Here is a 25513-nt window from a genome sequence, read left to right as displayed (position 1 = left end):
GCCCCGCCCCCAGGAGCCACCGCCCAGTCGCCGGCCGGCGCCGCTCGGAGCTGCGTCCTGGGGACGTGGGGCCGCAGGGAGGTGAGCGCGGGGCGACGGGCGGGGCCGGGCTCGCGGCGGCCGGGCTGCCGACGCCGGAGGGGTCCGCGGGGTCGCGCCGGAGCTGGCCCTGGGGCGGCGGTGTGCGGCCTGCGAGGGTGTCCGCCCTGCGGAGCGCTCGGGCCCCACGTGGGCCGAGCTGGAGGCCAGAGCGCAGCTGGACTGGGACGGGGCCGGAGAACCGGGTCTGCCGGCCCCTGGGGCTCGGCTTGGACAAGACGCCTAACGGGTTCCTGGGCCTGGGGTCACCAGATGTGGGGGCACGACGATTGGGAAGAAGTTTAAAGCCCGGGGAGGAAGACAGGGGACCGCCTCGGGGCAGCACTGCACAGTCCCGCCTACGTCCCAGAAGCGCCTGGAATTCAGACCCTCCCCTCCACTCCCCTTTCTTCTGGGTGAGCAGCGGGCGGGGGCCCAAGTGAGTGCGTTCAGCCTCGCCAGGGTGGAAACAGGTGCGGGAGGGTGAGCACACACGGCAGGGTGGACCGGAGCTCGGAAATTGGACCCAGCAGTCCTGACTTCTGGACCGAGAGTCTTGAGCAGGTTGCCCGCTCTGTTCCTCCAGGGCACTGGGTTAGGTTAGAGGGGGATATGTGCCTAGGGTATAGACCCCCCACCCCAGGGCAGAGGGGCAGCGCAGGTCTCAACCCCTGCCTAAGTGGGTGAAAGACTAAGGGAGAAGGCTGTAGAGTTGGAGCTCCTGAGAGGGTGTGTCTGGGGAGGGGAAGGCTTGAGAGATTGACCCCACACTGGCTACTGTTTCCCACATGGCTAGGTTTAGGACCCCTTGTGTGTGACATTTGCTGGTAAAATAATGAGCCCAGCATCTGTGCTATGTTTCTGTCGCTCTCTGTCGGTAGGGCAGAGGGAGGAGTGGAAAGTGAAGCTTGTTTTAGAGCAGTGGCTCTTGACCAGGGGAGTGAGTTGCCTGCCAGGGGATATTTGGCAATATCTGGAGACATTTTGGTTGTCACAGCTCGGGGGAAAGGGAATGAGTGTTGTTGCTATTGGCCTCTAGTGGGTAGGGGCCAGGGATGCTACTAAACATGCTACAGTGCATAGGACAGCCCCCCACGAAAAGAATTATCCAGTGCTGTGCTGAAGCTGAGAAGTACAGCCTCAGCACCTGGGCCATCAAGTTACTTCTCATTGACTTTTCCTCCCTGCCTCAGTTTCCCCAGAGGCTAGAGGAGGAACTTGGAATAAAGCTAAATGAGATAAGAGGTAAGGAGGTGTGAGGGCAGTTATTCCCCCAGCAAGAAGCCTCCTTCGCTGCCATAGGCCTGCTTCTTTCCTGCTCAAACCACGGACCCGGGACCCTGAAGGAAGCAGGAATGGGTGTCGGGGAGGAGCTGAGACAGAGGGACTGGGAACAGGGGACCTCTCACAACTCCGCCCTCCAGTGCTTCACCCCCAGGGCGGCCTCCTGCACAGAGGCTCAAATATCCCCCTGGGAGGAGGAAGGGGGGAGCTCAGTTCTCATAGATTTTCCCAAAGCTGGATTGCTGAGGGCATGGGTGCCTGATGCCGTGTGACCTGCTGGAATATTCTCTTCTAAACTAGCACGTTATTCCAGTTATTTACACCAGGAAAATAACATCCAACGAATAACAGGGCTCCTAATTCCTTGTGACTCCCTAGTCGTCTTCTCTCCTGCAGTAACAAGTTCCACTGTGCTGTGGGAATGCTGGTTAGACAAGAGGCCCAGGGTGGCACCCGCTGCTTGTGGTGTTAGCTCAGCAGCCGTGAGTGATGGAGGACATCAGAGCCACAGGCCAGGGGCCCCCCCGTAGGGATGGCTGATTTGTTTGAGGTGGGCTCAACGAATGTACCCTCAGTTTTCTGGGAATGTTGGGGGGCTGTCACAGAGGGGCAGGAGGGGATGAAGCAGCCGTCCATATCCAGAAGCCCAGGCCACCCCTTCCCATTTCCTGACAGTAGCCATTGCCCTGTTCACTTCTGGACCCTGACCTCCTGGCCTGGAACCCTGGTGGGACCAGAGGGCAGGTGGTGGTTTCTGGTTTGTTTTTTTCATCTTCTAACTTTTAAAGGCTAGCGTGGGACTCCCACCTTTTCAGCTGAACAAAAAGTCGTAATAGTGGTCCTGTCTGTTTTGTGCCTCTTAAAGCACAAGGCCGCACTCAAACGTGCACAGAGCTGTTCAGGGAGTGGCGGAGCCCAGGATTGAACCTGGGCTGTCAGCTCCCAGGCCCGGCGCTAAAACCTTGTGCCACCTGCTGGTAAACAGACCACCAAGTGACTCCTAGCTGGTTCGCTCATTTCTGAGCGGCAGCTATACCTGGTGTAACACACACACACTGTCCAGGAGAGGGCTTCTGTTCCTCTAAGAAGAGTAATTAATCACACCACAAATGCATTGTGGAGGCCACTGGGATCTGAGTCCGGCTCTGGTTCGGTGTTTTTGCTCTGCCCAGAGCTCTGGACACTGCTGTAGCCTCTTTGCAGGGTTCCTGTCGACTTGCAGTGTAAACTACCCCAGACAAGACACCAGTTAGAGCAGGAAGAAGTCTAGGGAGTGTGTCTTTGTGCCTGCGTGTGCCTGTTCATGTCCAAGGAACTTGGGTGAGCCACCTGGTGCTTCCTTTTGGGTCAGGATGAGTGGTGGCGGGATTGGGGTGGCCTGGCCGCCTGCCTGCCCCATGGTGCAGCATCAGGGGAGATGTATTCTCCGGGCTGCCTCTCCCTTCTGCATGTCCCCTCGGGTCTCTGTGCCCCTCACTTTGGAGTAGACCTCAGTGTTGCCCTGGCCACCCACGGGGATTTCCAGAGTGAGCTCACACATCTGCTCCCAGTTTCCTATCCAGCTGAGCCAGGCCGGGGGAGGAGTGGCAAGGATGTCATCGCCTGCCCGCAGGCTGACCTCACGCATGGTAGCCAGGGGGGGGAGGCTGCCAGGCAATGTTACTATTGCCTCCCTGTGAGAATTAGACCGGCACAAAGAAAAATTCGTCTTCTTATCTTCAGGGAAGTACAGAGAGCCACTGTGTCCACATTCCCTCGTTCGGTAAATTTATCTAGGGACCCAGACACAAGTCACTCGCAGTTCAAAAGCTGCCAGGAGGCACGCTCCGAGCCCCTCTTGGAAAGTGGATGGAGCTAAGGGGGCAGTGCCGACTAGGTGTGCCCTTCAGGGACGCTGGCCTGGAGGGTGAGGGGAGTGGTGGGAGGGCGTGATTCCCAGCTTGTGGAGCCAAGATGCAAGGCCCAGAGCCTGGTGGGCACAGACGGTGGTCTAGAAGAGTATCGTCAGTAGGATGAGGGTCACTTAAATAGTCCGTGCCTCAGTTTGTCCAGCTGTACAGTGGGGTAACAGTAGTCTACCTGGAGGGTTGTGTGAGGATTCCAGGGGTGATTCATGTAAAGCCTTCAGCCCCGTGCCCGGCCACACTAGGAGTGTGGTACTCACGGTATCATGACTGCTTCTGTTAGGAATGTGTCTGTGTGCCCTTGGCGCAGACTCCTGGTGATGACAGAGGTCCTGCCTCATGGGCTGTTGGAGAGACTAGATAACAGCGAGCTGTAGAGTGGCACACTGTTGTCCTTGTTCTGTAAAGGCAGCTAGGGCTGGGGCAGGGGGACCTCAGCGCCATGGAGGCCAAGAGAACTGAGGGTGGGTTTCAATCTGGGGTGAAGAATCAAGCTGTGAAGTGCTGGCCCCCACCCAGGAGTTTTCCCCGCCCGCCAGCATGTGTGTCATGATGGTGGGGGTGTGTCTTGGAGGTGGTGCCCCTCAGCTCTGCTCCCGCTGGCCGGGCCTCTTGGAGCTGAGAGCAGGGTAAGCTTGGTTTTCCAAGGTAAGCCTCCCCCGTGTGACCCCGGAGCCTGTGCCAAGAGCATCCTCAGGTGGTCCTGCCCCTGACCCCTGGCAAGAAGCACCTTTTCCCTCTCCACACGGCTCTCCCCAGGTCATGCCTTCAGTGTGGCCACCAGAAGGCCTGGAAGAGAAGGTGGGATTGGACAGGAGCAGGACTTGGAACTGAAGGCCTGGCCTGAGCACTGCTCTTTAGCTTCTGGCCTTATCAGTCAATGATGATAATGAGATAAGGACAGGGATGAGAGAATGTTTGTGAAAACCCTTTGATAAGCTGAGAAGTGCTACCCAGGCGTTAGGTGATGTCGTTTCTGCTTGAGGGGCTGGGAGGGGCTCATGAGTTAAAGGCCTGTGCACCCAGAACTTGTCCCCAGCACCAGGAATACTCCGAGTCGCCACCCCAGGCCTGTTCTTTTGCTACTTTGCCTCACCAGTTGCGGGGTGACAGGAGGCTACAGAATATGGGGGTCACAGCCCCACCATCTCCTAACTTTGGGACCCGGGACCGGTGACTTAACCTCTCTGAGCCTCAGTTTCTCCACCTGTCAATTAGAGATCTGTCACCTCTGGGGCTCTTGGCTCAGATAGAGACCAAGTGAGCGAAGGTTGCGGAGGTCAGCCAGGAATAAAAGAAGCTACCAGTTACTAGCCGCTGATTGTGTACCAGACACTGTACATTCATGATCTTATGTCGTCTCTGCTGGGTCCCTGTGTGGGGAGACCGTCATCCCATTTCACAGCATAAGAAACTGAGGCTCAGAAGTGGTAACTCGCCCAAAGTCTTCCAGTAGGCAGATGGCCAGGCTAGAGTTGGAGCCCTGCCTCGGGCCCCTCAGCTGTCATCCCTCAACAAGAGAATCCATGCTGTCCCAAAGCAAGGTTGGGGGGAGGGTAGTGATGAGTAGGTAGCTTTGCAAGCCCCCCTGGTCTGAGTGGCCTAGATGGGCCAGTAGCCAAGTGCCCTGAAGCCCTAGCAGTCACTGGGGCTGGGGCCACGCTCTTCCTGGGAAGCAGCAAGCCGCAGGGCAGGGTTCTGGGAAATCGGGTTTATTAGCTCCTTAATGACTGTTTACAAGCTGAAAAGTGTTTGCCTGGCATGTTCCCTCCCTGCTGAGGGGCTGACGGGGCCTCCAGAAGTGAGGGGCACCCAGCACCCTGTCCTGAGTGTGTGGAGGTGAAGGACCCTGGGCAGCCCAGGGCCTGACTGCTGGCAGAGTGACTCTGGGCAGGGTGCTCACTTCTTGTAAAATACAGTCAGACTTTGTCCCTCAGCCGCACTGCTCCCAGGGTGAGCGCTAGCTAATGGTGACAAAGCCACCCAGATTTCAGACTCCTGGGAGGCTATTTAGCGTCTTATGCATAAACAAACTGAGGCTCAGAGATGTTACCTGGCTTTCCCCAGATCACGTAGCCGTTAGGGCTGGGCCTAAGACCCTGTCTGCCCCAGTTAGACAGTGTGTTCGCTGTCTGGAGCCAGGCCACGAGGAGGTGAGTGGAAATGGGGTGGACTCTACCCTTGCAAGCATAAGACAGAGCCGTGCTCTGTGTACTGAGAGTGGTCGTGTCTGGAAACAGCCTGGTCCCGCCTCGGTGTCACAGAGCCCCCAGCAGGAGTGAAGTGGGCCTCCACTGCTCCCCAATCCATCCTGCACCCCATCCTTCCCCCAAACAGTGAGCATGTGCTAGGCCTCTGCCAGTTCCAAGGACCAATGAAAACCCAACTCCCAGTCCCCCGACATCCCGAGAGAGGCAAGTCCTCATGAGTGTTGGCAGCAAAGCCTGCCTCACACCAAGCCCGGGATATCACGGTGACCAGCAGTGCATGCTCCCTCTCCAGGAAGCCTCCTGTGCCCTGGTGTCTGGCGCAGAAAGGACCAAGGCCTTCTGGGCCCCCAGGTGCCACTTGTGACTCCTCCCCTTCACAGCAATGCTCAGGGAGCAGCAGAACTGGGACAGAATAGTCCACCTTCTCAAAGGAAGCTGGGCCGCTGGGACCGGACCACTGTGCTCCCTTCCCTCTGTTGCCCCCGAGCTGCTGCTTCTTGCCTGGGGTATGGAAGAACACTGGCCCAGGCCTCCACCCAGGGCGCCTGTACCCCTGCTCTGCTGCTGTCCCCTTGTCTGCTTCCACCAGCAGCTTCTGGAGTCCAGAGAGTCCCCGAGGGGCCTCCGGGAGGGCACCATGGTGGGCAGGGCCCAGCACTGTGTCCATCTGGGGGCATCTGGTGGCATTCCCACTTCCAACGGTGCCTGCCCCTGTATGTTGCAAGCAGCTGCTGCATCTTAGGATGTGGGGCTCAGGTACTCCCAGCTCGGCCAACTTGCTGACTTGGGGGGTCCCACAGAGGATGGGGCATTCACATCTCTGCCAGCGCCACTGGCATGTGGTCCTGAGAAAGCCTGATGGGTGGTGCAGAGGGGCGTTGGGGTCTGCTTTGCTCTAAGAACATGGCAGCCCCACCCCCACCCCTACACGCTAACACCCTGCGCTTGGTGGTGCCTTGGAACCCAGCGCCCGCTTCCCGTGTCTGTGGTCTGCTGTGCTGCCCAAACCCCTCTAAGTGGGTCAAGGGGCGCCCAGAACCTGGGGTCTGGTGGGGAAAAGCCAGTAGGTTACCAGGCCCCTGAATCTGCCCCTCCAGTTCTTTATCTTCTGAACTGAGTTTGAGCAGAGCCGTTAAAGGTGAGGGAGAAATAGGGGGCTTTCTGGGCAAGGGCCCTCCGTGAGTGGGACCTCTCCCTGTGGGAGAGGCGCAAACCCACAGGTGGTTTCATTTTTCCTCTCAGTTCAGGCAGCAGGGCTGAAGTGCCTGTGCGGTGGGCTGAGTTTGATTCTGCTGACTTGCACCTCTGGGGGAGTGGGTGCTTGCCAGGAGGGAGGGCAGGGGAGAGTGGGGGGAGGGGAGTGCCTGTTTGGCCCCTCTCTTCCCTTCTCTAATGCTGATGATCTGGTTTGCGGCCTCCAACTGGGACATTTTGCTTCCTTCCCCGGCCTCCAACTGGGACATTTTGCTTCCTTCCCGTTTGTCTCTCCATTTTTGTCTTCCCAAATCCTGTCCCCAGACCCTGAGCCAGCCTTCTTTGCACTTCCTTGCCCTTTGCTCCTATCCTCACTGCCTCTTGCCAGGGCAGGGAGGGTAAGGGGTGAGTCACTGGCTATGCAGGCAGCTTGGGGACAAGTGTAGGGAGACAGGGTTAGATGACAGCCTTTACACAAGCTGTTCCTTCCAGGCCTCGTAGGGGCCTGGAGCAGCTCCCCGAGGTCAGCAGAACCAGGGCTTTTGCTGGAGATTGCACTGTGGGTGCGGGCCAGCTTCCTCTTTGCAGCTTTCTAAAAATGACCTGGTTCCCAGAAGGGCTGTGGGGAGGGAAGTCGAGTTTCGGTTTCTGTGGCAGGGAAGCAGGGGAGAGAGGCCGCCTCCTCGCCCCCAGTCCTCACCCTGTCATCCTGTGATTCAGCTGGGGACAGACAGGTTCTCAGCAGCCCTGAGCCACCTCCCTTCCCTCCAGACTGCCCACTCGCCCACAGCTGTGAGCCCAGGGCCAGCTGGAAGGAGCTTCTGGGCCAGGTGGTGGTTTCTGTACTTCCTTGGTTCAGGAGACCTGAGCCCCTCCCTGCGGGAGGTCCCCTAAACTTCCTGATCGCATCTTGTGGTTAACAGTGGTCTGCCTCTTTCCTTTCTGGAGGGGCTGCTTACCCCTTTGTCCAAGGGCCCCTTCCTGCCTTCCCTCTGTCCCCATTTTTGGCCACGGCGGGCTGAGCCCTGGTTGTCAGTCGCCTGCCTGCTTCTGTCTGGGGCTGCAGCTGCTGCCCGCTCCCTGCCCTGGCTCGTAAAGTTCTCAGAGCCTGGTGGTTATGGAGAATCCATCCACCATTAGCAAGACCGAGGGACCCTCAGAAACCTGCTGGTGTGCCTTGGTGGCAGGCAGGCAGAGAGAGGAAGGGGACTGGAGCCCGACTCCTCGGACAGGTGGAACTGCACCTGGGGGCAGGTTGGGAGGGGATGGTGGGTCCATACAGGCCAGGGAGAGGAGGTGCCCCTCCAGCACCCTGCCTGGCCCTGCACTCTAGTGTTCTGTCGAGGGACCTCCCTGGGGGAGGCCTCGCTTACCCTGGCAGTGTCCGTCGGGACAGGGCTTAGCTGGCAGTGCCCAGCCCCACTCTTTGTGGGGAAACCGGATTCTCTGGCGGCATTGTCTGGTTCCTGAGTCTGCCTTTCTGTCGTATGTGCCTGATCCTGGCTGCTGCTCGCTGGGTTATGCTACTGGGGGTGGGGGTACTGACCTGGGTGGAGTGGGGTACAGAAGTCTCAATGCATGGGTCCCTCGGGATGATTTGAGCTCGGTACTTCACTTTTGCTTTCAATCTGCCCCACCCCATGCTGGACCCTACCCTAAACCTCCTCCCTCTACCTAGGCCCCTTTGGGGTCTCCTAGTTACTCTGGAGTTGGGGCTGAAGGCCCTTTTCTGGGGAACGCCCTACAGAGGCCAGGATCCAGCTTGGACAGGTGGCAGTGGCCTGGCTGGGTGAGGCAGGCCCTCCAACCTCCTGCCCCCCACCCACGGGCTGGGCACTGCGGCAGGCCTGGGAGTCTTAGAGGAGCAGCGGATGTGACTGTAGGTCAGGAGGAAGCCTGGTCCCAGGATGTCACAATTTCCTCTGCAGTGAGCAAGCATGTCTGGCGCGCAGGAGATAAGTGTTGGGCGGGGCTCCTGAAGCTCCAGCACTTTCTCTGCCTGATCTCTGCCATCCAGCCTCCTCCATGCCCTGGACTTGGGTTGTGCAGGCGCCCAGAGTGGGTCTGATAGCCCCTGCACCTGCCAACCCCCCATCCCTTCCCTCCCTGAGTCCCAAGGAAGGGGCTGGGCTTCTGGCCCACCCACCCACCGTTTCTGTACAAGTTGGGGGCACGCAGTCTCAGGAGCAGGCCTTCCCCTCCGTGGTGGAGAGGGGCTGGGGGAGAGTGGTGTTTTTATACCAAATGTGTGGGCTTTGAGCGGGTCAAAGCTGGGCCATCACCTTGTCCAACTCCCTCCCTTAACAGAGAAGGAAACTGAGGCTGAGGGTGTAGCTGCTTATAGGCCAGGACTCATGGCACGGCACTGTGAAGATGGTTAGGATGGCTCTCTTGGATACCACGCTCCTCCCCGGGGAAATGCGCCCGCCAGCCCTGCCTCTGCTCTCTAGGGCCAGGCCACTTCTCTTTGGGACCCCCAGGATTGCCCTGGGGCTGTCCCATCTCCCCAGTCCTTCAACCTGGGGTTGTATCAGGAGATTCACACAGATGCCACCAGCACAGCGGGTCCCGGGTCAGGGGTCCCAGCCAGGGGTAATATGGCCTTGGGACAGGAGGGCTGGCTAGGGAGAGGGGAACAAGAGGCCCACTGGGGACTCATCCTGGGATGGCATCCTCCATCCTTGGCCCTGCAGTGGTCGCGGAGCCGGGGCAGAGCAAGCAGCACTTGGTGGAGCCTTGCAAAGGGGGCTGCTTCCTGGGCTGGGTGCAGGTCTGGGGGAGACAGTTTCTGTCCAGGGTCGATGTAGACTGACCATCTGCAGCCATGCATGTGCCCAGCCTCTCACCTGCCTCCCATCCAGTTAGTCATTAGTGGGAGCTAGCCATGTTCCAAGCTATGCTGCCCAGGGTCAGCTGAGGGACACCTGTACTATCGTAGGCAAATCTCTGCAGGATGCTATGGGAGGGCAGGTGAGAAAGTGATTGATTCTGTCGGATGGTGACTGGGCAGGCTTCCTGGAGGAGGTGATATTTTACCTTCTTTAAAGCAGCTGGCAGGCATTGGCCAGACAGATGAGGGGGGGCCTAGTGTGCCAGGTTCAGGGTCTCAGATGAGAGAAGGTGGGAGCTGCAAGGGATGTGGTGTGTCCAGTGAGGTGTGGGGGCAGGTCCTGGAGGGCGCTGGGTGCTGACTCAGGGGAGGTGTGATCAGCTCTGACCTTCAGAAGAATCCTACCTGCTTGGTGACCTTACCCGAGCTCAGGCCTGGCAGCCCCACCCTCACCCCAGCCTTCCTCTGCTGCCTGCCTCCCTCCTTGGTGCCAATATCCCAGGGCAATGCTTGCCCGATGCCCTCTCACTGCACCCTGGTCCCAAAGGAGGCCAAGCTAGGGAACTTTCCGTGCAGGGGCCCCAGGTGAAGCTGTTGTCTTGGAGCTGTCCCTAGAGTGGGTGCAGAGTGGCGTCTGAGGAGCCAGCCGGCCCAACACCAAGGCCCGTGTGCCGGTGATCTCTGAGGGGGCCTCGTCATCCTTGGCCAGTCTGCCTTCGGGTGTGGGGTCAGGACCCACAGCACTTTGGGATAGAGGAGTCTGTTGGTCAAGACTTAAAGAAGCAGGCAGCATCCTGGGCCCCCAGCTCTGCCTCGGATCCCTCTGGTGCCCCTCCCTTCACACCCAGAGTTCCTCTCACCTGTAGTTGGAGGACTTGGGCAGCGGAAGCAAGAGGCCCGATCCAATATGTAAAGCAAAAGGGGCGCTGCCCTAAGGAATCAGAAGGGGGCCCAGACCCTCCCCCAGCCTCTGGTTCACCTCATGGCAGCCCCTCAGGCACCTCTGTGTACCCCAGGCCTCTAAGGAACACAGTTTGCAAAGCACTGGGATGCTCCACCAAGTTTCCCTGCAGGCTGGACTCGCCACTCGCTTCCTGCTGGGGGCCGTCCAGCCCTGGGTGTACTACAGCTTTGGGGGAGGTGTGTGTTTTCCAAGGAGACCTCAGGCCCAGGAGCCAGAGTGACTTGAGTCCCAGTCATTCCCCTTCCTGGCTGGATGAGCTTGGGCAAGTTAGTTAACCCCTCTGAGCCTCCATTCCCCACCCACGAAATGGAAGCGATGATAACATCTGCCTCGAAGAGGGTTTTGGGGACAGAGTGGGATAATGCAGTGAAGGGCGAGCAAGGCCTGGCGCCCTGAGGACTTGGCCCTGTCCTGCCCCCGGCAGCCCTCGGGCTCTGCTCCAGGAGGGCTGTGCTCTGAGATGCCGGCAGAGTCTCCCCTGCTCAGGACCTCTCAGAGACAGAGGAATGCCACCGAGCTGTTCTCTTTTAAATGCTTAATTTTATCTTTTGTGGATTTCTCTTCAATAAATTATTAAAGAACCCAAGCAACAACAAAATAGTTCCAAACCCTTTGAACACTGCCTTAAATGTCCAGTTTACTCTAATTGGAAAAGAAATCTTAGGGCCGGCCCCGTGGCTTAGCGGTTAAGTGCGCGCGCTCCACTGCTGGCGGCCCGGGTTCGGATCCTGGGCATGCACCGACGCACCGCTTCTCCGGCCATGCTGAGGCCGCGTCCCACATACAGCAACTAGAAGGATGTGCATCTATGACATACAACTGTCTACTGGGGCTTTGGGGGAAAAATAAATAAAATTATAAAAAAAAAGAAAAGAAAAGAAATCTTAATGAGAAGACAGCCAACGATTCCTGGGTTTTTTTAAGTTAAATGTTTCTAGTAAAGTTATGTTGAAACAGAAAAAAAAAAAAAGTGGGGACCATCTTGATTTTGGGTTCCCAGCCCAGAGCGGGGGTTTTTTGGTGGTTTTTTTAGGTGATCGCCCTGAGGATAGAGCCCCTGGCTGCCTGGCTCTCTGAGCACCCGGCTCACCCCACAGGGGCTCTAACTCCAGGTTAGGAGGGGGACACGTTGCCTTTACTCCCTCATCCAGGAGGCTGGGGGATGATCCCCACTTTATAGATGAGAAGACTGGGGTCAGGAAGATGAAAAGACACAGCGGTCCTGTCGTGCCCCCTTGAGCTGCCCTTCCTTCCTAGGAGCCATGAGCACCAAGGGAGCTGCCTGCTTGACCTGGAGCCGTCTGGCCACCTTTCCATCTGTCTCTGCATCCATCCACCTCTCCGCAGAGGTGAGGCTTGACCCCAGAGCATCTGTACAGAGTGAGGAGAGGGCTAGAATGCTCTAAAGGCCTTTGCAACAAGGCCCAGGAAGCTTTGAGCTGAGCCCAAACTCTGAAGGTAGGAAGTGGGTAGCAGGCAGGCTGGACCCAAAGCACTATCTGCTTTGATTGTTTATTTGTTGTTCAACAACTACGTGCTGATGCTCCTTGTGGGCCAGCTCTCTTCTGGCAGTGGAGATGCAGCAGTGAATAAGGCAGAAAGAAGGCAGAGAGGGAGGTGACCAGGGTGAAGTGATGGAGAGACACAGGGATGGGTGGGGGGCACTGCTTCAGGCAGTCAGGGAAGGCTCCTTGGAGGAGGTGGCTCTTGAGCTAGGACCAGAGTGATGAGAGGGAGCTGCATGCTCCACTATGTGATCAGAGATCTGGAGTCTCTGATCTGGTCTCTGATCTGGAGACTCAGTGACCAGTATGAGCAGAGACCCAACATTTATGGAGCAGCTGCTTAAGACTAACGATTTTATTGAGAGAGAATTCACAAAACCATAAAATTCACCATTTAAAGTGTACAATTCAGTGGTATTCAGTACCTTCACAAGTATGTGTAACCATCACCACATCAACTTTAGAACATTTTCATCACCTCAGAATGAAACCCACACCCTTTAGCTGTTCCTCACCCCCGCCGTGGTCTTCCTTCCCCAGTCCTAAGCAACAACTAATCTACCTCTGTCTATAGATTTGCCAATTCTGTGCTTTCATATGAAGGGATTCCTGTAGTACATGGTCTTTTGTGTCTGGCTTCTTTCATTTGGCATAAGGTCCCAACGTTCATCCATGTGGTAGCATGTGTCAGTGCTTCACTCCTGTTTGTGGCTGAGTAATATTCCATTGTGTGGCTATAGTACATTTTGTTTACCCATTTGTCTGTTGATGGGTGTCTGGGTTGTTTCCACCTTTTGGCTCTGACGAACGTACTGCTGTGAACGTTCCTGAACAAGTTTGTGTGGACCCCCTGCCTGTATCATGTGTTCGCTCATTTGATGCTCAGGATGCCTCTCCGAGGAAGGAGGTTTTCCCCCCGATCTCAGGTGAGGACTTGGGTGACCCTTGGTCACGTGCAGGCCCGTGTGTGGGTCAGGCCCAGCCCGCCTAGCTCCAGTCTGTGCTTTTTACCACGACCTCCAGCGCCACCCAGCAGAGCTTGGCAGGTGCAAGACAGTGGGGGGCCCAGAGTGGTGGAGTGGGCAGTGAGGGCAAGGAGGAAACGGAGCCACATGGGGCCCAGAGGCTCCAGTGAGAAGTCTGGACTTTATTTTAAGTCAGAATAGGAAATCCTGGGACACTGTTGAGCAGGGAGTGACATAGGGTGATTCGTGCTTTTAAAAGGTGACTCTGCTGCTGTGTGGAAACTGGTCATGGGGCTGGGGGCTGGGGGAGCAGCAGGCAGAGGAGTCAGGAGACCGCTGTGATCCCTCAGCTGAGAGAAAATGGTGGCTCTGGTGGCGGCCGGGTGGAGGTGGAGGAGAGGGACAGACTTGGAACAAAGGTGGCCGCTGCTTTGCCCAGTGGTCCCAGACCTGAGCCCCACGTGCCCTTGGCTGGAGGGCTCCGTGTGCCCCTCCCCGTCTGTGCACACCCAGGGTCAGTACCCACCTCGGCGCATGGGCGTGGAGTCCCTGGCCTGGTGAACGAGGAGGAGAAATGAACCCTGTCCCGGCAGCCTTGGGAAATGGGAAAAGGAAGTAGCTAAGGCTTCTAGCAAGAAAAAGGTCACAGGGCAGGCGCAAGCAATGAAATGAAGAGAGCAGAACAGGCAGAGGGTGTTAATTCTGGGGGGTCTAAGGGGAAGTGGGGGGTGGCGGCACGAGCAAGAGTGGAAAAGCCCCAAATTTACGCAAATGATGGGGTCAGTTGCCACCTCCTCTTGGCAGGGCCATTTGGCAAGATCTATTGAAATTCAAGATGCACTTTTCAACCCGGCAATTCCCCTTCTAGAACTTTCTCTCGTGCTAATACTGGGACAGGCACGCATGGCATAGGTGAGGGTGTTCATTAACACTGGACACAAGTCTAAAATACCAGAAACGTCCTGAACATCCTAGACAACCATCAGTCTGGAATTGACTAAGTCTTGGCACCTTCCACTCAGTCAAGTCTTTACAGTCAAGAAGGACGAGGTAGCTCTCTCTGTATGTGTCGGCAGGGAAAGACGCCCAACTATAGGAGCAAAGGTGTGAGTGTGTGTAAGATTTTAAGTACATGTGTCCTTTTCCAGGTGCAGGGGGGCATCTGGACGGATATGGACACTGGACTCTTTCCTGGAGGACAGGGTGACAGGCGGGCCACCTGTTCACTTTCTGCTGTGTAGTCTTCTGAGTCTGGTTTTTATGAGCATATATCACTTTCATCATTAAGATACAATATTTTCCTCTGTGAAAAGAAACAAGTACCAGACAGGTGGCAGTTTCAGTTACCCTTGAAAAAGGAAGCAGGCAGCGCTGTGGGACAGGGACCGGTGTGGTGGCATTCTCATCTAGCTGGGAATGAGGCTGAGCCACCACCTCCTCATTCGCGGTGCAGGGACTCCTCCGGGAACCGCCTGCCCCTGGCACAGATGTGGGCCCTCGTTTGTGGCTGGCACACCAGGTTGCTGTGGTGTCTTCCTCTTGTCCTCCCTTAAGCTCTGCCCCAGGGACAGAGGCAGGGCTGTTTGTCCAAGGAAGCTGCCCTCCGTCCCCCTGCCCTGCCCGAGGCAGGCCCACAAGGTGGCATCTCCACATCCTTGGCCCTCATGCTCCTCTCTGGGTGTGGTCCTTGCCTGAAGCAGAGAGACCCAGAAATGCAACAAGGTGACAAGTTGGGGGCCTCCCAGACCCCTGCTGTCCTGGAATGCAAATGAAGGACAGAAATAGACCTTGCAATATGTCACTCAGCCCACATTCAGTCTCGGCTACGTGATTCAGTGTCCAGAGTTTGAACCAACTTTTGGCAGGTTGTTCTCAGTCTGGGCTGCCCACCTTGGCACCAGGGTCCCTGTGTCCCCTCTGGTTCAGCTGCCTCTCGACACACTCATTCCTCCTCTCCCTGTCTCCATTCCAGCCACCCTGCCCCTCTGCCCGCCATGGCCTCCGCTGACAAGAATGGCGAGAGCACCTCTTCTGTGTCCAGCAGCCGCCTGCAGAGTCGGAAGCCACCCAACTTGTCCATCACCATCCCGCCACCTGAGACCCCGGCCCCCAGCGAGCAGGCCAGCCTGCTGCCCCAGGTAAGGGAGCGGCCTGGGCTCGCTGCCCTGCCACAGGCAACAGCTGTGCCCACATGACACCTTTCAGGCAGTTCCACTTCCCAGAGGAGGCACAGCTGCCGGTGTAGTCCCTAACTTAGGCCTGTGCCCGCTCCTTCCTGGCCCCAAACGGCTCAGGGACTGGGCCCTGAACTCAGGAGCTCCATCTCGTGGTGGTGCAGGGAGAACAGGAAATGCTCTCCTTGAGGAAAGCTTGCCAGTCCCACCTGGGACCTGGCTGTTTCCATTTCCCTGCCAGGCCCAGGCCCTTCAGCGAGTGTGGGCCGTCTCTGACGTGGGTGAAGGGGCACGGCGCGTCTGGAACATCAGCGGCCTGACCTTGCAGTGCCTGGCTCCTGTGGGAGAATGGAAATGATTCAACGTTTCCGACAGTCTGGACCATTGCTCCATAAAGAGCTCATTGAAAACTGGCTTGAAACAGTGTGGGCTTCCCGCACAGCCTGGGCACAAAGGGATGCTGTGTTGATGCCCCCAGTTCACTCAAAGGGCTGTTTCGAACATGTGAGAACATCACGGCCTAACGAGGGAGCACAGCATAGGGAGTTAGGGACATGCATGCTAGGGTTTGCTGAAAAACATTAGAAAATGGTGATTTTACATTCAGAGTGAAAGCAGCTCGGGGGGTCTAAATTGAGGTTCACGTTTGTTCTCTCCGGGTTTTCATGTTGGGAGCCAAACCCGGGGTCTGGGCTCCACAAAGCCACAGCCTGTCCTCTCTCCTGCCTCACCACAGAGGCCCAGGAATCCAGCCTACTTGAAGAGCGTTAGCCTCCAGGAGCCACGGGGACGATGGCAGGACGGCAGCTCAGAGAAGCGCCCCGGCTTCCGCCGCCAGGCCTCCCTGTCCCAGAGCATCCGCAAGTGAGCATCCTGCCCAGCCTCCCCCTCAGCGGCCCTGTAGATTCTTGGCACCTGCACGTTTGCTGGGCCTGGCCCCAGTCCCCTTTCTAGAAAGAGTAGGCATGCATTACTGAGCAGCGTCTCCCTTCAGGGGTTGAACATGAAAATCGAACACCATGTTACAGGTGGGAAACTGAGGCCCAAGAGGGATATGTGCCTTGTAGAAAGTCATAATGTGTGGGCCGGCCCTGTGGCTTAGTGGTTAAGTGCGCGCGCTCCGCTGCTGGCGGCCCGGGTTCGATCCCGGGCGCGCACCGACGCACCGCTTCCCCGGCCATGCTGAGGCCGCGTCCCACATACAGCAACTAGAAGGATGTGCAGCTATGACATACAACTATCTACTGGGGCTTTGCGGGGAAAAACATAAATAAAATTTAAAAACAAAAAAGAAAGTCATAGTGTGGAGGCCGTGGGGGTTCAAGGAGCTGGGGGTGGACTACTGCCTCCCTTAGGCCTTCCCAGCCCAGCCCCTCATGCTCTGGACTTAATCCACCCCCGCTCATCTCATCACTGGGTACCAAACTAGGGACTCACGGGGAAGCTGATCTGCCCCTCCCACTGCACGTACACGTGCCCTGTCCCCTCCCCTGCACATGAGCACTGTCACCTCTCACATCCATTCCCCTGTACACACGTGCACTGTCACCTCATGTCACCTCCCCTGCATGCATACATGCCCTATCACCTCCCCTGCACACACGTGTACCATCACCTCTTGTGTTACCTCTCACATCCATTCCCCTGCACACAAGTGCACTGTCACCTCATGTCACCTCCGCTGCATCCACATGTGCCCTATCACCTCCCCATACATGCGCACCATCACTTCTTGATACCTGTCACATCACCTCCCCTGCATACACGAGTGCACTGACACGTCACCTCCCCTGTGCACGTGTCCTGTCATCTCGCATGTCACCTCCCCTGCACACGCACAAATGCCCAGTGCACGTGTCCTGTCACACCCTCACCGTAGTTTGATCACTGTGCACACACCCACCTGTTCGTTTTCTGTCTGCCCCTGCAGGGGCACGGCCCAGTGGTTTGGGGTCAGCGGCGACTGGGAGGTGAAGCGGCAGCACTGGCAGCGCAGGAGCCTGCACCACTGCAGCGTGCGCTACGGCCGACTCAAGGCCTCGTGCCAGCGGGACCTGGAGCTCCCCAGCCAGGAGGGGCCTTCCTTCCAGGGCACCGAGTCTCCAAAACCCTGCAAGATGCCCAAGGTGGGTTCCATCGAGGGTCAAGGGGGCGGCAGGTGACTTCACCCAGGGGCCTGATCAGCTCTGCTCAGCTCCTCCCTCCCTTTCAGATTGTGGATCCGCTGGCACGAGGACGGGCGTTCCGCCACCCTGATGAGGTGGACCGGCCTCATGCGGCGCACCCACCACTAACCCCTGGGGTCCTGTCCCTCACCTCCTTCACCAGTGTCCGCTCTGGCTATTCCCACCTGCCCCGCCGCAAGAGAATGTCTGTGGCCCACATGAGCTTTCAAGCTGCTGCCGCCCTCCTGAAGGTGAGAACACCTCTCCCGCGTCTGCCTAGCCTCCCTCCCTCGGCCCTCCCTCCCTCCCTCCCTCTCCCCAAAGCATCCCCAAGAGCTCCCCCAGGCGTCTCCCTCTGTGCCAAGGGCAGTGGATACGCTGGGATCCCTGGGCTGAGAGAGGGGCCCCAGGGCCCCGTGGCCAGGCCCACTTCCTTGTAGCCCCAGTTCTCTCTAGTTTGGGAAGCTGGTTTCTGCACCGGCACATCAGCTGGGGGAGTAGGAAGTGAAACGTCACAACTCATTCACCCATGTTCGCTGAGCCCCTGTTATGTGCTGGGCACGGGGGCTGCAGAGTGAAATGAGCCCAGGTCACTGCCCTGGAAGAACCCCCAGCCCAGCTGAGGGCAGACATCACCATTCAGTATGATAAGTATTGGGGGGCCTTCCCAGAGGAGGTGCTGTCCCATCTCACCCAGGAGAGGGGCTGGTGCCAGGGAAGGCACTTGAGTGACTCAGAAAAATCAGGAAAAGTTCTCCAGGAAAGGAAGGAAGGGAATGGCATTCTCAGCAGAAGGAATGGCCTGTGCAAAGACTTGGAGGTAGGAAGGGGGCATGGCACTTTGGGAGAGCAGCAGGTGGTTTGATGTGGTTTTAGTGAGGTGTGGTTACAAGAGGAGTGGCAGGAGATGGGAAGGTGGGCAGGGTCCTGGTGTGCCGTGCCGAGAAGCTGGCACTGGGGAGACATGGCCCCAGCCTCAGGAGTAGGGGTACAGGGTGAGTGATGGGGTGCCAGCTGCCTAAGCCAGAGGCCAGGAGGTCACCAGAGAGAAGACAACAGCAAACCATGGTTTGAGAGGGATGCGTTGAGGGCTATGGAGAAGATGGGGTTCCTGGCCTTCTCTCCCAGATGGTCTATGCTCTGGGCGGGGTCCCGCCTCCCAAGGCGCTGCCCCCAGGATGGGCTTGATGATTCCTTTGGTGTTGAGGGGTGGGGGTGCCTGAGTTGGGCCTGATGCCTGTACCTCTGCCCTGTCACAGGGGCACTCGGTGCTGGATGCCACGGGACAGCGGTACCGGGTGGTCAAACGCAGCTTTGCCTACCCCAGCTCCCTGGAGGAGGACGTGGTCGATGGGGCAGACACATTTGACTCCTCGTTTTTTAGTAAGGCAAGCATGGGGTGTGGGCCCTTGGGGACGGGGAGACAGGCTGGGCTGACAGCTAGGAGAGATGACCTGGCCTCAATCATCCTCCGACAGAGCCCCTGAGGAGGGATCCAAAGGCCCATTGGTGGGGTGGGGAGTGCCACCTCGTGGAGCTCCTTGGTCACCATCTTTCTGTTGGGCAGAGTGAGGACCTGGGGGTAGGGCAGAGTGCCAACCAGGAAAGTTACCATCAGGGCTGACAGGCACGTGGCTTCCACTCCCCTCCCAAAAGCCTGCCTGTCCAGCCTTGTCCTGTCCTTGAATTGAGCTGTTGGGGCAGTATTTGGGACAGTGACTCCTCACACTGTCTCTTTTTGTGTCCCCCAATCCACCCCCACCCCAGGAAGAAATGAGCTCCATGCCCGATGATGTGTTTGAGTCTCCCCCACTCTCTGCCAGCTACTTCCGGGGGATCCCACGCTCAGCCTCCCCGGTCTCCCCTGATGGGGTGCAGATCCCTCTGTGAGTTCCGGATGGTCCCTCCTCCAGGTGGAGGGAGGTAGCACAATGGGGCAAGGGCTCCCTGGAGCCCAGTGACCCACCTGGGGGCTTCCCCAGACCACGAGTCCCTCCTGAGCCCCCTTCTGGGATGTGTGGGAGGGGCATCAGACTGAGAGCTACTATCCCCACCAGGAAGGAGTATGGCCGAGCCCCGGTCCCTGTGGCCAGGCGCGGCAGGCGCATCGCGTCCAAGGTGAAGCACTTTGCCTTCGACCGGAAGAAGCGGCACTACGGCCTGGGCGTGGTGGGCAACTGGCTGAACCGCAGCTACCGCCGCAGCATCAGCAGCACCGTGCAGCGGCAGCTGGAGAGCTTCGACAGCCACCGGTGAGCAGGAGCGCGTGGTGGCCAGCGCTGCCTGTCCTGTGGGCCCCCCCCACCCCATGAGAGTGGGGTTTGGTCACCACTCTTGAGAAGCCCTCGGGTAGGCAGAGGGGAGAGGGGCTGAGAGCTTCCGTGTTCCCCTGGGCCCTCTCCTGAAGTGCCCCCTTCTTCATTCAGCAAGTGTTTGGTGAGCACCTCCTGACAGCAAGTGTCAGGAGAGCAGGGACAGGTCCTCTGGGTCACCTTTGAGCATGCACATCACCCAGGAAGGGTCCTCGGGTGCTTGCTGCCTCCTCTCCACCCTCTCCACTTTCTGGGCCTGCATCCTCAGCTGGGCTCCCAGACAGCAGCCAGTCAACCAGCATTCACTGAGTGCCACCACACAGGCCCTGGAACAGAGCTCCAACATCATGGAGCAGGGAGGGCAGGGTGGGTCAGGGGAGAGTTAGAAGCTGTGACTGAGGGAGGGGACTGGGAGAGGACATGCACAAAGACCTCAGGGGAAGCTGGAGGATTGAGGAGGGGGAGTTCCCACAGAGTACACAGTTGGCAGCGACCTGATAGACACTGGACCTAAAATTACAAAAAATTAAGTAATAACAGGTGTAGTGGTTGTCCTGGAGAAAGAGGACCGAGTGGGAGTGACCAGCTGGTGGGGAGGGATGAGTTAGGATGATGAACAGCAGTTAGCTGGGTGAAGAGAAGATGAGAAGAGCTTCCCAGGCAAAGGAAGCATCATGTGTAAAGGCCCTGAGGCTGCAGGGAACAGGGTGTGTTCCAGGAACTGCAAGGGGAGAGGAAAGAGGCCAGGGAGGTGGGCAGGCACAGCAAGGCCTTGCAGCCAGCAGGAGGGGGCAGTGTCAGACTTTGTCCCAAGGGCAGCAGGAAGCCGTCAAAGGGATTTAAGCTGGGAGAAAGATGCGTAGCAGGGCATTTTAAAAGTCTTTGTGGTGAAGGATGAGTTGGCAGGGAGAGAAGTAGAGGGTAGGGAGCCGGTGAGAGCAGGTGGTGGCTGGGCTCAGCAGGGCCGAGGGTTGGGATGTGAGTTCGGCTCTGCTGACCCGAGGCCTCTGCCGCAGGCCCTATTTCACCTACTGGCTGACCTTTGTCCACATCATCATCACGCTGCTGGTGATTTGCACATACGGCATCGCGCCCGTGGGTTTTGCCCAGCATGTTACCACCCAGCTGGTGAGTTGGCTACAAAAGTGGGGCTCCACCCTGGGGGTCCTAGCCCCCCAAGAGGCTTCAGCATCCTGGATCCCCGAATCCCTCCCCTGGCAACAACCTGGCCCAAGCAGGAGGGTGCTCTGGGCTCACTGCGGCTTTGCCCCTTGGCCCCTTCCTGGGGCCCTACCCTGGGATGGGGAAACCGCTGACCCCTTCCTTCCCCCTCTGCACCAGGTGCTCAGGAACAAAGGTGTGTATGAGAGCGTGAAGTACATCCAGCAGGAGAACTTCTGGATCGGCCCCGGCTCGGTGAGGGGCCCAGGCAGGGACAGCATCTCAGCAGGGAGCCCCTGGGCCCTGTCACCCCGCGCTGGGCAGGGAGGGGGTCAGCTCGCCTGGCAGCCTCCCCTTATCAGTGGACCCTCAGGGGAGACAACAGAGCCTCCAGGCCTGGTTCCAAGCTTATACCCCCTGTCCCCCAGATTGACTTGATCCACCTGGGAGCCAAGTTCTCGCCCTGCATCCGGAAGGACAGGCAGATCGAACAGCTGGTGCTGCGAGAGCGAGACCTGGAGCGGGACTCGGGCTGCTGCGTCCAGAATGACCATTCAGGCTGCATCCAGACCCAGCGGAAGGACTGCTCGGTGGGGGCAGGGGCCATTCACCCTGGGCCCTGTGACTCCGGCAGCCCTGCTCTGGTCCCTCCTGCACCATCTCTACTTCCCTGGCCTGGGGGAGGGGCTCTTCAAGGGCAGTGTCCGTGTTCCCTCTTCCTTCTCCTGCCCTTTCCGGCCCAACACTCCTCCTCGGCCCCATGCACCCCTGTCTGCGGCCCAGCACAGGGAGGGTGTCAACTTCCCCAGTCCCAGAAAAGTGAAAGCCAGGTCTTAGCAATGTTAGCCAGGGGTGGGACTGGGGGTCTAGAAGATGGGCCTGAGCCCTGGGAAATGGGAAGAGCCCTTGTCCTGGAGGGTCCCCTGCCCACTCTATTGGTGGTGGCCTTGTCCTGGCATGACCAGCCTGTCTCCATCCTCCAGGAGACTTTGGCTACTTTTGTCAAGTGGCAGGATGATACGGGGCCCCCCATGGACAAGTCTGATCTGGGCCAGAAGCGGATATCAGGGGCCGTATGCCACCAGGACCCCAGGTACAGTTCCAGGGGGGCCTGCGGCCGGGCTGTCTGAGAAGGTGGGGTTGAGTATCCCGTTATCTGTTCCCACAGGGATGTTGGCGGGTGGGTGTGGCAAGCTGGGGGTGCCACAGCCTCTCCTTTTGCCCCCTCTGACCTCTGCCTCCAGAACCTGTGAGGAGCCAGCCTCCAGTGGTGCCCACATCTGGCCTGATGACATCACCAAGTGGCCGGTGAGTGTCCAGGGCAGAGAGTGGTCTGGGAAGGGTGGAGAGGGGGCGCCCACCACCGCACAGGCCAACCCCCCTGTTGGTGTCCCTGCCGGCAGATCTGCACAGAGCAGTCCAGGAGTAACCGCACGGGCTTCTTGCACATAGACTGCCAGATCAAAGGCCGCCCCTGCTGCATCGGCACCAAGGGCAGGTGAGCTGGCCCGGGCACCCTGCCCAGAGCTTCCTGTGCTCCCCCTCCACCACCCACACCCTGACTGATGTCCTCTCTTCGCCACTCGGGCCACCCATGGTTTGAGCAGGATGAAGGGGAGCTTGCCCCAGAGCCGGGGTCTCTGCAGAGGGGCACCCCCTTCCTGCCAGTGATGCCTGCTATGGCTAGGCACTGGGCTCTGGGCAAGGTGGGCAGGGGTACCTAGGGCTATGACGTGCCCCCTTGCCTCCCCATCCCCGCAGCTGTGAGATCACAACTCGGGAATACTGTGAGTTCATGCACGGCTATTTCCACGAAGAGGCGACGCTCTGCTCCCAGGTGAGGTGGGGCCTGGTGGTGTCCTGGGCATAAGCTGGGCATGGCAACCTACTGGAGCTGGGCCTCGTGATTCCCTCCTGCGGCGGGTATCTGGCTCTGCCCCCTACATCGGAGCCCCCGACCCAGCCGGGTCCCAGGTGCTGACCACCCTGCACTCGCCCCCAGGTACACTGCTTGGACAAGGTATGTGGGCTGCTGCCCTTCCTCAACCCCGAGGTCCCGGATCAGTTCTATAGGCTCTGGCTGTCTCTGTTCCTCCACGCTGGGTAAGAGGCTCCTCGCTGCCCACCCCCCTCCCAGCTCCCCCGATCCCTGTGGTGACTGCCCACCTGGACCCCCTGAGGAGAGGCTCCCGGGCCAGGACACAGCTGGCACAACCTCCCAGGCCCCATTGCTCCTGAAGGGCTGGCTGGTGACTGTGGGCAGACATGGGAAGGCTGATGTCTGGTGTATCCGCCACCCCAGCCTGGTGCACTGCCTCGTGTCTGTGGTCTTCCAAATGACCATCCTGCGGGACCTGGAGAAGCTGGCCGGCTGGCACCGCATTGCCATCATCTTCATTCTCAGCGGCATCACTGGCAATCTTGCCAGCACCATCTTCCTCCCGTATCGGGCAGAGGTAGGGACTCGGGGGATGGAGCAGGGAGGGCCGGCTGGGCTGCTCTCCACCCCTCCTGCCTGGGGTCTGCCAGAGGGACACACGGCCCCTCCCATGCCGGGCTTGACAGCAGATGGACAGCTAAGCTAGGGGTTTATTGGCCAATCCCTTAATCCCCGGGCACGAGGGAGCAATGGTGCCCCTGAGTCATGCTCAGACGTCATCTCCAGGAAGACCTTCCCAGACCCCATTCCTCACTCTGTTCCTCTTCTCTGCCTCATTTCTCTTCACGATTATGACCACTGCCTGCCACCACGTCACATATCCATAGGTTGAGCCTATGAAATTGCCAACATGTGACCGTTGTTCACCCATAGAAATGGCAGGTTTTTGATCAATTCAATTTAATGCTGTTGGCTTGTTCAGTGCCTGTCCCCTCCCACCAAATGCCCCCTGGAGTGTCTTGTCTGTCATACTTATTACACTGGGCAAACAGTAGGTGCTCAATGTTGGCTGAAAGGATGGGTGGAACAAGCCCGGCTTTAGTCTGGAAGCTCCAGCTCACCCCCAGCCCCTCAGCTTTAGGGCCCCCACCCCTGGGAGGGGCTCCCAGATAGGATGACCCAGGTCCCAGTGCTCCAGCTGGCTGTGCCCAGGGCTCCCTGCGAAGGCTTCCCACCTGGTACCCAGGGGTGACGCAGCTCTCCTCCTGCCCCAGGTGGGCCCAGCTGGGTCGCAGTTCGGCCTCCTCGCCTGCCTCTTCGTGGAGCTCTTCCAGAGCTGGCAGCTGCTGGAGCGACCCTGGAAGGCCTTCCTGAACCTGTCGGCCATCGTGCTCTTCCTCTTCGTCTGCGGCCTCCTGCCCTGGATCGACAACATCGCCCACATCTTCGGCTTCCTCAGCGGGCTGCTGCTGGCCTTCGCCTTCCTGCCCTATATCACCTTTGGCACCAGCGACAAGTACCGCAAGCGAGCCCTCATCTTAGTGTCGCTGCTGGTCTTCGCCGGCCTCTTCGCCTCGCTCGTTGTCTGGCTCTACGTGTACCCCATCAACTGGCCCTGGATCGAGTACCTCACCTGCTTCCCCTTCACCAGCCACTTCTGCGAGAAGTACGACCTGGACCAGGTGCTGCACTGACCACCGGCCCGGTGGGGCTGGACGCAGCTGCTGCCCACAGAGCACCACTGACACAGGGACTGTGGCTGGGACGGGCTGCTGTCCGCAGAGCGCCCCACCCCACACTCCAGAGACCCACCACCGGGGCCCAGGTGCTCCCGACTCCATGGGAGATGGTCATAAAGGCGGGCTCCCTGGGGGCATGAGGAGCCTTCCTCAGGTCTGTGTGTCCCTGGCCCAGGCTGGGGGACGCTCCAAGCACATGCTTCTCTGCAGCTCACGGCCCAGGCCAACTTCCCGCTCCCCTGCTGTCGGGACCACCTCCTGGGGGTGGGCTTCTTCTCAGGATCCTCAGGCTGCTGCTGGTGCCTTCTCCCCCACCATTACTGAGCCCTTCCGGGGACCCCACCAGGTTCTCACCCCACCTCACCATGGTCCCCCTTCTGTTTTTCCTCCTCTCTCTGCCCTACAAGCCCACACCCTGTGTTCATCAGTGGCCTGGTGAGCCTGCCCATAAGGCTCCCAGACCGGACATTGTGGGAGGGGCTTTGGCCATGGTCTGGGGCAGAGAAGGAGCAAAGAAACAGAAGTAGACAGGGAAGTCAAGAGTCTTTGCTTGTTCTTAGCAGAGGCTGTACCTCCTCGAGCCCCTCCCGGTCCTCCTTTCGTGTCAGTGTTCTGCCTCATGGGGCTGGCCCTGATGATGGCCGGCCCCACCACCCTCTGCCTCACTCCTGCCCAAAAGGGGGCAGGGGCTGGACACCCTGAGGACCCTCTGCCAGGGGCTGCCTGAGGCTCAATCAGGCCTATTTTTTACTAGTTTATATTATGATCCTAATTTTTAAAGTAACGCTAACTTTGTATAGGTGATGTCTCAAATGTATTAAATGATATTTGTTATGGAAGTATCTTTTGACCTGAGGGCTCAGGTAGAATGAAACCTGGAACATTATTTTTGGGGTGGGGGGTCAGCTATGAGGAACTCAGGGGCAGGGGCTTGGCCCAAAGGGACAGTGGAAAACTTGTCGGACTTCTGGGGCATTTGGTTGGACCAGAACCCAGGCTGCGGTCACATGGAGAGCCTCAGGGGGTTCCTTGAGAGGGCTGGGTTAAATCCTTAGACCCCTGGGGGCCCCCAGCCCTACCTGCCCAGCCCACAGTAAGGGAGCTGGCGGGGCCGAGGGGCAGGTCGCCCTGGCAGAGGTGGTGTGAGGG

General features: G+C 58.6%; 1 protein-coding gene across 3 annotated transcripts; it reads left to right on the top strand.

Moving 5' to 3' along the window:
• Positions 1-18: 18 nt before the first annotated feature.
• On the top strand, positions 19-25203 carry RHBDF2 (rhomboid 5 homolog 2). Of its 3 annotated transcripts, none has more exons than XM_087441659.1 (18): positions 19-81; positions 14907-15072; positions 15845-15972; positions 17039-17234; positions 17321-17524; positions 18533-18661; positions 19041-19159; positions 19331-19525; positions 20602-20713; positions 20927-21001; positions 21175-21336; positions 21730-21839; positions 21991-22054; positions 22150-22244; positions 22508-22583; positions 22749-22849; positions 23049-23202; positions 23900-25203. In XM_087441659.1, exons 2-18 carry the CDS (start codon positions 14929-14931, stop codon positions 24317-24319), a joined length of 2484 nt encoding a protein of 827 aa, XP_087297785.1. In that variant the 5' UTR covers positions 19-81; positions 14907-14928; the 3' UTR covers positions 24320-25203. The 3 variants fall into 3 exon arrangements, with proteins under 3 accessions (XP_087297785.1, XP_087297786.1, XP_087297787.1); XM_087441660.1 differs by lacking the exon at positions 19-81 and adding an exon at positions 175-494; XM_087441661.1 differs by lacking the exon at positions 19-81 and adding an exon at positions 11415-11813.
• Positions 25204-25513: the final 310 nt, after the last annotated feature.

This window comes from Ceratotherium simum, chromosome 16 (genome assembly GCF_057802395.1).
Source record: "Ceratotherium simum simum isolate JZ-2026a chromosome 16, ASM5780239v1, whole genome shotgun sequence".
Classification (NCBI taxonomy): Eukaryota; Metazoa; Chordata; class Mammalia; order Perissodactyla; family Rhinocerotidae; genus Ceratotherium; species Ceratotherium simum.
This window is presented reverse-complemented; position numbering and strand designations above follow the sequence as displayed.

Excerpts from the sequence above, each read along its gene's own strand:
- RHBDF2 (XM_087441659.1), top strand. The coding sequence starts at position 14,929 with ATGGCCTCCGCTGACAAGAATGGCGAGAGCACCTCTTCTGTGTCCAGC. Across the intron at positions 15,973-17,038 it reads CTGTCCCAGAGCATCCGCAA|GGGCACGGCCCAGTGGTTTG; the intron begins GTGAGCATCCTG and ends CTGCCCCTGCAG. Across the intron at positions 17,235-17,320 it reads AACCCTGCAAGATGCCCAAG|ATTGTGGATCCGCTGGCACG; the intron begins GTGGGTTCCATC and ends CCTCCCTTTCAG.